General features: G+C 48.5%; 1 protein-coding gene across 3 annotated transcripts in view; it reads right to left on the bottom strand.

Moving 5' to 3' along the window:
* The window catches only part of Frl (formin-like protein), a 288,169-nt gene that overhangs the window by 54,640 nt on the left and 220,235 nt on the right, over positions 1 to 13,294 (bottom strand). The window contains exon 2 of one of the 3 annotated variants that reach the window (XM_075891224.1): positions 6,278 to 6,344. The exons of the other annotated variants lie outside the window; for them this stretch is intronic. Coding sequence (XP_075747339.1) covers positions 6,278 to 6,325 — 48 coding nt within the window. The 5' untranslated portion in view covers positions 6,326 to 6,344. The remainder of the gene's footprint in view (positions 1 to 6,277; positions 6,345 to 13,294) is intronic. 3 annotated transcript variants of the gene reach the window in all.

The raw sequence follows: 13,294 nt of genomic DNA, 5'->3' as shown, positions 1-13,294 counted from the left end.
GCTAGTAAGCTGTGCCGAATTCGGAAATAACAAAACTACTGCCTTTTCCACGTCGTCTTACATCCCGCCTCTCGATGTTGTATACGTTGGTCGCGAAACTTCGGCACCAACAACCAATCACGTTACCAAACGCACCACACGCGCCGGCGCGCTGCACAAAAATAAGAGAGGACCGGCGACGTCCAGCATATTCTCTATCGGACCGACAGGAATAAGTGGAGGGCCGGGTTCCCCCCTCCCGAGGCTACGTGGGAGCCGGTGCCTCTGGCGCCACGATAAGGTGGGGGAACCACTCCACTGGAATCAACGTCCCTGGTCCCCGGTGAGAGCGCGTGGGCGACTCATGGCCGTTCGCGTGCGACCCAGCCAGTCGGTCGCCTGGTGGACGGTATTCAGGGGGAGCGGGGGATGCGTTAGGGGGGGGGGGGCAAGCAACGTTTCTACGTGAGCACGAGACTCCCCGCCGGTTCCGACGGACGGACGGTGGAAATAACGCGAACAAGTAGTGCGAGGAATTCGGAGAGACACGCCAAACGGGCGCCCCAAACGAATGTGCACCGACGAGGAAGAAAACAAACCAGCAGGAGGAGCAGCGCAGAGTGGGCGTGAACATTTCGCTTACAAGCGTGGCCGACTACGCAAGAAGTACGGCACCGGGTCACGATTTGTTATTACGGAGGGGCGCCTTTCGGGAGCGCCGCGCAGGGCTGACTTTGCATTAGGCATTACGAGAGTCCCTTTAAAAAAAAAAATGCATTTAAGCGCCCGCCGCGTGAAACCACGACGCGCGGTTCCGACGAAGCATTTCGCGGTGGCGAGAGGCTCGCCAATTATGCGTCCGTCATTTCTGCCGCAGACTTACAAGCACGTCGAGACGGCGAACGGTTTTCCCGCTGCTCAGTGAACACGATTGAAGAAGCTATATCACCGAAAGGAAAGTCGCTAGTTGTATAAGCTCTACCACACGCTACTAGCTCAATCAACAACAACACTTATAAAAGCAAAATCAAATAAGCCACAAGGTCAAGGTAAGATGGAAGCCTGGAGAGATCAAGCATCTTTGAACAAGGGCTATCGATGGAGCCAACGTTCGGAGCCAAGTTAAGCCAAGTGGATTTGACTGTCTTCGTCAGAGCAGTCTTCTCTATAGACTGTCGTCTCTGCAACGAAAAAAGGCCCACATGTCGAAACGCTAAGAGGGTAAAAAAAAACGAAGAAGAACAGGCAAAAAAAGCAAACAAAAAACTTGTCTCGTAGCTCCTAGCTATTGAAAGGTTACCACTTCAGTGCGAGCTGTTGGTTCTTCATTGTAACCATACCCCGATCACAGTTAACAGCATCGATATATAAGATACCGAAACATCCGAAACATGAGGCTGCCGCGATCTGCAGCGTCATCCTCCGAGTTGTTAGGGTGAGCGCGAGGTCGTATCAATTGCTTATACTCGGAGTTGCTGACGCTTGCAACTATCTCTCTGCCATTGCTGCTAGTACGGCGTTTTAGCAAAAAAAAAAAAAAAAAAAAACGTCGAGTCAGAATGTGACCTCCTACAGTCGTTATGGGGGCCGGCTGGCGAGCGACTCTGAAAGACGCACGAGGTCGGCCCGGGCCTGTAATTGCTAGCTCCAGCAGATGAGGGTTCGACCTTGTAACGCTTTGGTGGCTCTCTTTTCTCCGTTTTCTTTCCTTTCTTTTTTATATATGTATCTCGGGGACTTGTTGCCAGTTGTTCTTAATGTGAGATCACGTGTCTCAATTACAGCCGAACCTTCAACAGAAACGTTCGTTTTGGAATGAACCGAGTCATTGCTGAATATGACGTTAGCTTGTTGAAAATTAATTTTCAGACCTATAAACTTTTCTGCTTTCGCTGTCCAATTCAGTAATCATGCTTTACAATAGTTACATGCTGATGATCACCTTATAGCTCAGGGAAACACACTTATATACATAGAAACTGATACCTTTGGTGCATAAAAATTATTGTGTAAATAAGCCAACGCTACATATACGCACACTGCCGGCGTGTATATTATATACTTCCCGCTGTGTCGTGCAGCGTAACGCCATCTTGGCTCTGGCGCCTCTAATGTGTAACGCATCAACGCGCTCGTACACCACCACCCTTCAGCCAATTAAGCTCTCTTCCTTTCGGTGTTAATTGCTGCTTTGTCTCGACCGGCTTCGCTCAATGCCGCGACTAATTCGATTGCCCCGTTTCCAGCCTCGCACGAAACGTTGCTGCGCCTGTCCAGCGATTCCGCCATCTCCTTGCAAGACCCGTAACAAAGGATAGTTATAACCATACTCAACGCGTGCGCATATACAGACGGAGAGGCAATAAGGTCAGTAGAGAGTTTTAGTACTGCGGAATGGTGCTACGTACGCATCACGCAAGCGCCTTGCGTTACGTGGCGTCGTTTGCCACTAATCGGCTTTTAGTACGCCGTAGTACCCGCGTACGTAACGAGCGTGAAGCGTGTTGCGTCATCTGGTGTATCAAAATAGAAGCACGTGCTGTTGACAGTTAATGTGAGCCAATCCAAGTGTTATAGCCAGATTATGGTCATATTTTAAGCCACAGAGCAAGTCATTGCTTGCCTTCGATGCCACCATTTTGCAAAACGAAGTCTCGCGCTGTCGCGAACTTGTTCGAGAGCGGCGCGATCACATCCTACGTACGCACGCACGCATCTCATGCGTGCGTGCGTAGCGGCTGCGTACGTAATGCGATACATGCGCGTTGCGGTCTGCGCATGCGCACTACGCGGCACGTGGCGTCCTTACGTACGCAACGCCGCCACGTACGCAGCGTACGCAGTACTAAAACTGTCTAATAACGCGAGCACGCGAAATTCAACACGTTCACTTTACCGTTGCACGCGCTATTCAGCCGGGGCGGCAATGGTGGTGGTAGTGGTTAGAAGATGAGAAAAGGCACCTAATTTCTGCTACCCGGTCGGGAGCACGGCGCAGTGCCTGCGGCAATGGCACACGTTCTCCTGCAGCCGCGTTCTGCACGTCGTCTCTTTCCTGCGCTCCCATCGCCGTATCTACAATACAGGAGGCGATTCGCAGATCCAGCGCAACTTCCCGGAATGAAACTATTTCTCGCAAGCGCGCACTCGGGGCCATTGTTCGTACGGCGCACTGCATGCAGGCGTCGCCGTCGAAGTATTATAGCCTGCATGGCGTGTCAAGAAAAGCGAGGCCACCGCACATCGGGTGCATGGACGCACGCCAGCATTCGGCCTTCTCAGAAAACACCTCCACCGAGCAAGTCACACGGATGAATATCTATTTCTTTCGTGCGTGCGTGCGCGGAGTCTCGCGCGAGAGTTGGGAGAGCTAAGCGGTATAAAAGAAAAGCTAGAGGACAAGGAGTCACCCGAAATGTGTTAAGTGTGTTCATCTTATGGGCGTTGTTCTCAGTGAACAAGGGCAGTGTCTTTACACAAACCATATATTTATTTTCTGTTTAGCCTCCTTCTGCTTTATTCATTCCTTCTTTAAACCTCTATTGGGGCATGAAAGTGCGGTAGCTCACTGTACCGCGGCGCCTTCATATGCGTGTTTTTGCGCTTCCTACAACTATTAAATTTATAGTGTCGAACTTCGTCTTAGTTAGTATGGGCTAGAACGGAAATGGTTTTATATATATATATATATCGTCAATGTTTGTCAAAAAGTACATGCAAGGACTCATGCGTCTAGTAAATTGCGGGGGCGTGACGCGAACGAAGTTTACCATCCGTGAAACAGCCTGAAAAATTGCCTCACACATTTTTATTTCTCTGTTGGAGCGCGATGATGCAGGCAATACCCATTTCGAAAGCAAAAAATAAACGAAGGACCATGCAGCCCCTTAAGGACGTCCCCCACCTTCTTCACCGGTATCGACCACACTGCCGTCAAAATCACGCAGAGCTGCGAAAGTGGCCACGCCAGGCATCGATAATTACCTAAAGGTTGAGCTCACACTAAGTCCATGCACGCGAGTTATTGGCACTCGTTCACAACGCCTATACAGTACAAGCTCAACGACGCCGTGCATGCGTTCGTAATGCGCTTTCACGCGTAGCTATCGCCAGATGTTCATGATTGGTCGAGAGGCGAAACAGCACGTGTAAGCAAAATTGCCGATCTACGCACCTCCGAATGAGCTAGCTCTCGACACACGGGTACCTAATAAAGTTTCCACAATGGACGTTTGCAAGCACTTCGACTGCGTAAGGTATAGATAAATCGCGATGTTAGTATATATAATAGCATACGGCGCTATCAACTTAGAGCGTTCGGAAGCCATGGGCTGCTGCCACTTCTTGAACATCGAACGGTTTTAGGGCGCCAACCAGCGAATGGCGGTGAGACGCGCGCGCACACAGACATACGCTATAGCGTATACTGTACAGGCAAGTTCTCTTCCGGCCTGTCTCTTCTCGAGCCGTAGCGAGAAACTTCACAATGTCCTTGCTGCGGTGGCGAAAAAAACTCAATTAGGGACTCGTTCGCTTAACGCACCCGCCGACGCGACAAGTCAAGCGAGGCGCGTCCCTCCGTTTAACGAAGTTTACGCGCGCCGTCACAAGAAGGCCATCCGCTTCGTTGACTCCGAACGGGGGTGCGCTCTCAAGGAGAGACGTTCAACCGCACAGGGGTTGGAGCCGGAACTAAATCAAGAAAAAAAAAAAGCTCGCTGCGGTGAGAAGCTTCCGCTTCACAGCTCACTCTATACAGGGCGTTCAGTATGTGGGAGCCCAATCGATTGAGCAGAGCGCGCGCTTAGAAGAGTTCGAGACACCGACGAGTAAGTGCGCTTGTTTGCGTGTCTTGGCGGGAACGTCCGCGAGTCTGTGCGCGCGCTGTGCCATCGTGCGTCGCATGATGGCGCCCGGCGTAACCGCATTCAGTGCACAAACGTTCTTGTACGCAAACACTGCATACCGCCGCGTTTGGACGCTTCGCGTTGAACGCCGCAGCGCGTCGTCTATCTTCCCTGACACGCTGGCACGCGAGTGGTTTTTCAGAAAGAAAGAGAGAGAGAGAGGAAAGGCAAGGAGGTTAACCAAGCTTGGCTCGGTTGGCTACCCTACACTTGGGGTGGGGGAAAGAGAATAATAGAAAGGAAAGAGATAGAAAAGAAGAGGAGTAAGGAAGAGAAGGATGAATAGCCAGCTCGAGACTACGCAGCATGGTGTCACACCACTTTCACGCTGTTCTTTCACAAGCGGTCGTGAAGTCTTGTGGTCCTTAAGAAGTGCAAGAGGGCTTTCGTGGCTTTGCGTGTATGGGAGACCGCCAGCCAAGGTCCCAGGATCTTCTCTTCTGTAAGCGGCCGTGAATCCAGCTGAGGGAGCTTGGCTTCCATAGAGTTACCGGACGTTCTTCAAAGCCCGAAATTCGCCTCCGAGATCTTCACCTTCTTTCACCTCTTCATCGGTTCCTTACGCGTGAATATCATCGGTTGTGAGAAAGGGGGGTCGTGCTTGTCGTCGGGCTGGTAGACGGCGTCATTAAGCGCTGCTCAATCTTTACAGTCGGTTCTACGTCGAGGCAAATGTCTATGCTCATTCAAAATAAACGCAATACCTTCCTCAATATTTGCTATCTACTTTGTTTTAACGTGGTCATTTACGTCACCGTCACGATCATTACTATCATGCTTGTGGATGAACACATAAAATAAGTATAAAAGACTGGTGTAGCAAACGTTGCTGAAAGTACTGTTTATCGTAACTCAGCTTCACTTCCTTAAACGCACCTGTACGTGACGTCTGCGATAAAAATATTTTAAAATAATAAAAAACACACACGCACACACACACGCTCACACGCGACGCTTTAGACCAGTCACGAAAGCAGTGATGTGCGTCTTGCGGGACGCTATAGCTTGAGATCCGCGGGTCACGTGTTTGAGGCCCCTATTTTAGAGCATCATCTATTAAAGACGTGTAATAAGGTAAACTGTTGTGCTGCATCTACAGGGACATTGAGAACACCTTGTACACAAAGAGGACGGAGAACAAGCTGGCACATGCGCGGATAGAATAAGACTACGAGCTTGGAAGTCGCGATCAAAAAACAAAGAATTCATGAGCAACTGATCTGGTTGCTTACTCCTAACCGATAGAAGCACAGACTATATACAGTGCGGCGTCTAAAGAGCACGGTTTAATTACCGTCCGCACTTTACTTCCGTATTATTCATATTTTGCTCATATATCCCTGTCCATCCACGATGTCGCCATCGCGCACTCACGCCACGAAAGTTCTTACGCCCGCCACGTCAGAAAAGGGAGACCAAGGACGCAGAGTGTTTGGCATCGGTCAGGAATCCACTTACCTGCGAGGAAAAAGAAAAGAGAAATAGCGTTAAAACGACGTACATACGGATTCGTGGAAAATTTTGTTAATTCGCAATTTTTCACACAGCCACAGACGGCGCATTACAGTGCGTACACTGCGCTCTAAGATTTATACCTCAGAACAAAGTTCGGTTTCTGCGCGTTGCAGCTGTGTCTAACAGTGAAGATGTAACGATTCGTGTGTTCGAGCGAATGACTGCGCATCATAACAGGGCACAACACTTTTATTGTTCGTTTGTTTTCATTTCTTTACATCGAAATGGTGGCCACAAGACGCAATAAAACAAAATAAAGCGAGTTAACTAAGCACTTGCGGAGCGATTGAAGAATTGGCTGTACAATCAATGCGTTGTCATATCACCTTTTTGGGGAAGCTGACTTAATTATTTCAAATGTCACAGCACAGTGTTAATGAAAACCAGCAGATAATGAAGCAAAGAAAGTATAGGGGGTTTAATTGCCATGTGTTAAGAGTATTGTAGTGATTGTGACATAGAAAGTGAAATGGACGAAAAGAACTCTTTCCTCTGGCTGGGACCCAACCTTCAACTTTCAAATTACCTGTCACCAATTACCTGCGACCAGTTTTTATCCCCATGGAAGGTAATAAGACAGCCAAGCTCAAACGAGAGACACGTGATAAAAACTGGTGACACCGCCTCGCTTAACAAGACACTCAAATAGTGCGATTAATCAGACATCGCGCTAATGTGCTTGGTTGATTATTTTAACCACTCCGCTGCAGATACACTGTCACAGCATCTTTCATACACAAAAGAACAAAAAGAATCTTTCACACACAAAAGGACAAAAAAACAAGGAAAAAAGCTAACACAAAGGATACTTCTGGAGATTTTATCAGGCGGCGTAATATGGCGTGATAACTCCTGTACAAGCCAAACCTTTCGCGCCGCTGTCCAATTAAGCACATGCACAGCGAGGGGAGCGCCTTAACCACCTCGACTGCCAAACTCACTTCCTTCCAGCCGACACGAAAGAGCAACCATCTCGAGGGACGTCCGGCTAATTTAGACTTCGGAAGCCGCAGCTCTTCTAATGACAAAAGTGTTAATGCTTGTCTCCGTTAGTTTTCCTTTTCCGTTTAAATATTCCGTCTCGTCGCCAGGAAACGCCGGCCTGTCAAGCTTTAGTCAATTGACTGAACACCCATTCGCTAAGACTAGCGCTACGGAAAATTAACAAACCAATAAACAAACAAACAGACACACAAGCAAACAAACAAACAAACGCATTTCACTTTTCAAACCAACGGCGCAAACATGACGAAAACCCCGTGTAGTGAGGGAACTGCAGATTAACTTTGACCAGTTGTTGCACTTTTAACGTGTACCTATAAATCTAAATTCACGGGTGTTTTTGCATTCAGCCCCATTCGAAACTTTATCTGCGCTGTAGTCGCAGGAATGGAACCCGCGCCCTCTTTCTCAAAGCAGCACAACGCCGCAGCTGCGACGCCACCACAGCGGCGGGCAGCTGCTCTATGATATATATGTATATCCACACAACCAAGTCACGAAGCAGGCGTCGAGGTGCGAACGAGAACGAGACGAAAGATAAGCATTACACAGCCGCAGGCACTCAGCCCATGCAGGAGCATAAATGCGTACATATATGTATACACGCAGGTTCATACGTCCCAAGCTGCGCCAATTCTGCGTCTCTCGATCGCGCGCTTCGTTTGTAAACAATGGGCGGCGTCCAGCTCTCCGTTTCCCTAAACAGACCACGTATCACTCATCCATCTGGTCTCCTAAAGAGCGCCGTTTTCTCCTTATCTTATAGCGCTTTCATCGCGTCCCATGCTTCGATGTTCTGGAGGTCGATGGCCCATAGCGAGCATTAATGGCACGTCAGAAATTCCTATGTCAGTTAGTTCACCAACAGCTAAACATAGACAGTTCAAAGTACATGTCATTTAAAGAAACAAGGCCAACACGACAAAAGCATTCTCAGACACTGAATGAATATCCGTGCCGGACGGACTGTCTGAAATATCCTTTTTTTCCACTAGCAATTCACGACTGGAATAACTTGCCAATCAGTATAACAAACAGTCAATCGTTGGAAACTTTTTCATCCCTGCTCTAACGTTATTTATTGTCTTCAGAATCGATGAACTCTGTTTTTTCTTGTCCACTGTTTGAAGTGCTCACTATTCTTTTTTTCAGTATTAGTTGGAATTGATGTCTTATGCTACTGAATGTATTTTAGTGGTACTGATGTAGTCATCAAATGTATTTCTGTCGGCTTTGCCTCCCTTGTTATTATAATAATTCAGTGAGTACCCTCTGTATAAATCTTGCCCTTTCACAATGTATGTGCCCTTCCTGCAATAATCACTAATTGGGATTGGCAGTATATGTAAATAAATAAATAAATAAATAAATAAATAAATAAATAAATAAATAAATAAATAAATGAGGGAAGCAGACGCTGGACGGCCAAGGGAGCCGTACAACGCTGCGCCGGGCAGCGTGTCGGAGGTGTGTGTGCGAGGAGTGGCAAAAGATGCGTGAACCGAATTCGCCATACACCTATTGTGCAGGACTTTAAATTTCGACGCTCTTTCTCTTCAATGAAAGCCGCACATGACAGAGCGAGGGAGACAGAAAGGGAGTGCAGCAAGGCAGTGAAGTCGACAAGGTGTGCGTCTGACTTTCTACCTTGAGCAGGGGGGAAAGGGTCTAACTACGCAGACAGAAAACATGCCCCGAAGACGCGTCTGCTCAGTAATGTCTAGCCCTTGTTGTTAACACATCAGTTGTGTGTGGCAATCTACCAAACGATTTCCCAGAGCGAGGTCGTGTGTCGAGTGCTTGGCGCTCATCGACAACTGAAGTATGCGACCAGAGGAACACTGTGGTACATGTTACACACTTGCACTCTGCTCTTTCAAGAGACAAGACGGTCGGTATGGCGCATTCACACAACCTCACGTTGAGAGCTGCTACGGCTTTCATACGCTATATTCATTTGTAATCGTCCACCTGTTGACGAAAGTTTATAATGTGTGAGTTTAAAGGTATCACGAAATACACTATAGATCCCGTTGCATGAGGCGGCGCATTATCGTTACGCAAACCATACGAGGTATACTGCGGATGCAATATGATTGCTTAAAAGTTTTACCGCTACGCAATACCACTTTGGCTAAACCACCAACACGGCGGAGTCTCGAGCGGTCTATCAGGTCGCTTTGCCTAGTGTTTAAAAAAAAAAAAAACGGGTCAAAAGCTGTCTGCGTGGCAGTGTAACATTAATATCGCTCTCGATACGCACCGCGCAACGTGGCATGTTTGCCACAGTGCATGGCAAACATGCATCATGGGAACAGCTGGAAACATGCACAATGGCATGTTTCCAGCTGTATAACTAAGCATCATCAGAAATTATGCGATATAGCTTCGCAAAGGGTGCCATGAAGACACACAAACACATTTTACGTCACTGCAGAAAAAACCTCGCCGCGGCAATTCGTAAAAAGTGTGAGGCATTTGAAGTAAGCGTTCTCGTGTGTATGACGACAAGTTTAGTTCCAATAACGCACCCAACCTTGCCGAATCGACAAACACGAAGTTGGACGCTACACACGAACCCGAGCAGCCGTTTCCCACGCGTATGCAATGCGATTTCCAGACACGGCCTCTGGGAATTTCCTCCCGCTTTTCTTTTCTCCATATACGTGCATCAAATCCGCGGTTGAAGCGTGTTTGCTTTTCTCCGGCGCGACGACGGGGCTGCGAAGCAGATAGACGTGACCACGAATAGGCCAGCCGGGCGATGAGAGCGGGGTGAATGCACGCGTGAATACACATGATGTACGTATACGGACCGTTTCAACGGGAGAAAAATGCACGCAACTGGCAAACCGCGCTCGAGCAGTGTGCGCTCGAGTCTGCTCGGTTCAAAGTTCGAGAACCTCGAGTCGGCGAGTGCACGAAACAGCGCACGTATATCACATTGCATCCGACACGGCACGCGATATACACATTCAATATACACAAGCAGCACACATCGCAGGCGCCGTAATTGATTTGACAGATTGCGAAAGTTATAGTGAAAGCAGCAGTCCCCCAAGTCAAGCCTTGACGTGCGGACTGCGAATGCTTGTCTCAAACATTTAGCAGACACGACAATCCAAGTAAGTTCAAAAGAGAAGAAATGCCCGTTCACCAATACGCACAGACACGTTAAACATTAACCAGACTCGCGAAACAAAGGGGCGGTTTCGATACTCTTTCCTTATTTCTATACTTCGCATTCGTGCGAGAATTTGTGTGTGCTTATCCCGGCTGCGGCGACTGCATTTCCGACGGAGGAGGAAATGTTGTAGGCCCGTGTGCTCAGATTTGGGTGCACGTTAAAGAACCCCAGGTGGTCGAAATTTCCGGAGCCCTCCACTACGGCGTCTCTCATAATCATATGGTGGTTTTGGGACGTTAAACCCCACATATCAATCAAATAAATTTGTGTGTGATTGTATAACAACCCCCCCCCCCCCCAAAAAAAAACAAAAAGTTTCGCGCAGTTGGGGGGAGGAGTGAATTCGCATTCCCTAATAACGAAAGGCTCATTTTAAGATCTCGCTTGTCTTTGTTGGACACATTTTTTAGAAATAACGGACAAGAAAGCCGAGGAAAGTATACGGGATGTTACATTGAAGTAATCATTGCGTAAACGCGAAGAAAGAAAAGTGGACGAAAAGGTGACTTGCCGCTGGCAAAGACCGAATCCGCGACCTTGGAATAACGCGTCCAATACGTCCAATAGATGGGGGAAAAGGGGGAGAGGGGACGATATATTTATCCTGACGTTATCCAAGGGTGCGCAGCATTCACATGCATTCCGAGTCGCCGGAATCCGGACACACAGAGTAGAAAATGAACGACGTGCCTAACTTAAACGTTCACGTATAAATACGGTATACAGCAAGCGACAAAGAACCTCACCGATGTAAAAAAAAAAAAAAACAGAGAGATACTGGCCCAACAGCGACTTCCATGCATGTGGGTGGCCTGGTGCTTCTTCGCCATCTTCAATCATCACCAGACGTTTAGAGGTCAACTAAAATAACCAATGGGCCGTCTATACGCGGAAGGGAGGGTGTGTGCCGGCTTCTTCTCCACGACAGAGCCTGCGCACCGAGGAGGCGGCAGTAATTAAAGCAGCCCACTTTCCGTGCAGAGCCCGGCACAGTCTCCTCGCGTGCAGTCCTGGTGCCTTGCAAGAGCACGCCCGTCGCTTCGCGTCACGATATTATCATAGCACACAACGCGAGCTGCTACACTCGCGGTCGCGCAGCGTTCGGGGTGGTCCGGAGCCACGTCTTCGACGGGGAACAGCCCTGTTTTGCTGTTTAGTTTACCCTGACACAGAAGCAAACACACAAACAAAATCTGTTGACGAAGAGCTACTACTCATCGTTTGGTACGGGATTGGCATAACGTTTAAAAACTTCGGGAGTGTATACACTCACCGCATCTCTTTCCCGAACGTCAAGTTTCCTCGCAAAAACAAATCGTTGAGTCAATCGGTGAGTCTAAAGTTGGTGTGCTTCAAAAGAACATTGTCACCAAACTCTGCCAGGTTCACCGCGATCATATTGGGGCGTCGTGTGGTGACAGGTGAGCTGGGCACAGCACCGCAACGCGGAATAGCTCGTGGGCCGCCGGCACGTGCATTGTTACGTCACCCCTTTTTGGTAGCCTGGCTGCGCTTCGTGTTTTCAAGATAGACAGAAAGGAGGAAACAGGCCGGTGCTTTCATGCACACATCGCAAGGCTCGATCCACCTGAAACCTGCATCGTTCTCCTCTTGAGCGTCACGTTTGCTTGGTCTGCCTTGGAATGCTGTTAGGAACAAACAGTAGAAAGCGCAGTCTTTCGGCAACTTTGAAAGCTCGCGCCTCCGTGCTAACAACATTACATCTATTTGATAGTGGAATGGCCAATATAATCAAGAAAAATAAACACGGAGCCGCAGACAATATCGACGCCACACGTTTGCATTTCCTTCCATCCCGCACTGTACATGTATCAAACGACGCGTATTGAAGTAGGCGGTAAACCCTGCGATTCAAATATTATTTACAGTCATCGAGGGAAAAAATTGAAATTTTCCCGCTGAAAGATGTGGTTCAGGATACAAGTGAACCGAAGTATAACTGCGCTATTAAACACACACACACACACACACACACACACACACACACACACACACACACACACACACACACACACACACACACACACACACACACACACACACACACACACACACACACACACACACACACAAACAAACAAACAAACAAACAAACACACACACACACACACACACACAAACAAACAAACAAACAAACAAACAAAACTTGGGAGCTGTCGAAACTGCGGTCTGCAGGATCGCTGCTGTTGCTTATATCGTTTTCACCGAGAAATCTCGGGTTCCTCCCTGGCAATTCTACTTTTTGTCAGTTACGTTTCGCACTATTATTTTATGCTGTTTCTTCAGACATTTTCTCATATTCCGGTTCGTGCATCTCGGGTCGGTTGCGGACAGCGCCCACACATCCTCGGTTGAATAATTTATCGGCTTTGACGTCGCCCGTTTTCGACAAAACGAAGCAACGAAAAGCTTTCGCTGCGGGGCTCCTTTATGCGGGGCGCGTGCCAAGCGGCGGGACGCCAACAATATCAGTCAGCGCCGACAGGACAGCCTCCCTCTCTGCGCGCGCCACAGCGATGCCACCCGAGAACCACGTACGCACTTTTCGCGTATACTAGTTATTATATTCTCACAGTTCCTACGCGCGTCAGCAACATGTTTTCGCAAAAAAAAAGGGGGGGGGGGTGGGGGTTGGGGGGGGGGGGCTTGTCACTGAGCTGTCGGTGCGGGCATAGTGAATGAG

This window comes from Rhipicephalus microplus, chromosome 1, assembly GCF_043290135.1.
Source record: "Rhipicephalus microplus isolate Deutch F79 chromosome 1, USDA_Rmic, whole genome shotgun sequence".
NCBI lineage: Eukaryota > Metazoa > Arthropoda > Arachnida > Ixodida > Ixodidae > Rhipicephalus > Rhipicephalus microplus.
This window is presented reverse-complemented; position numbering and strand designations above follow the sequence as displayed.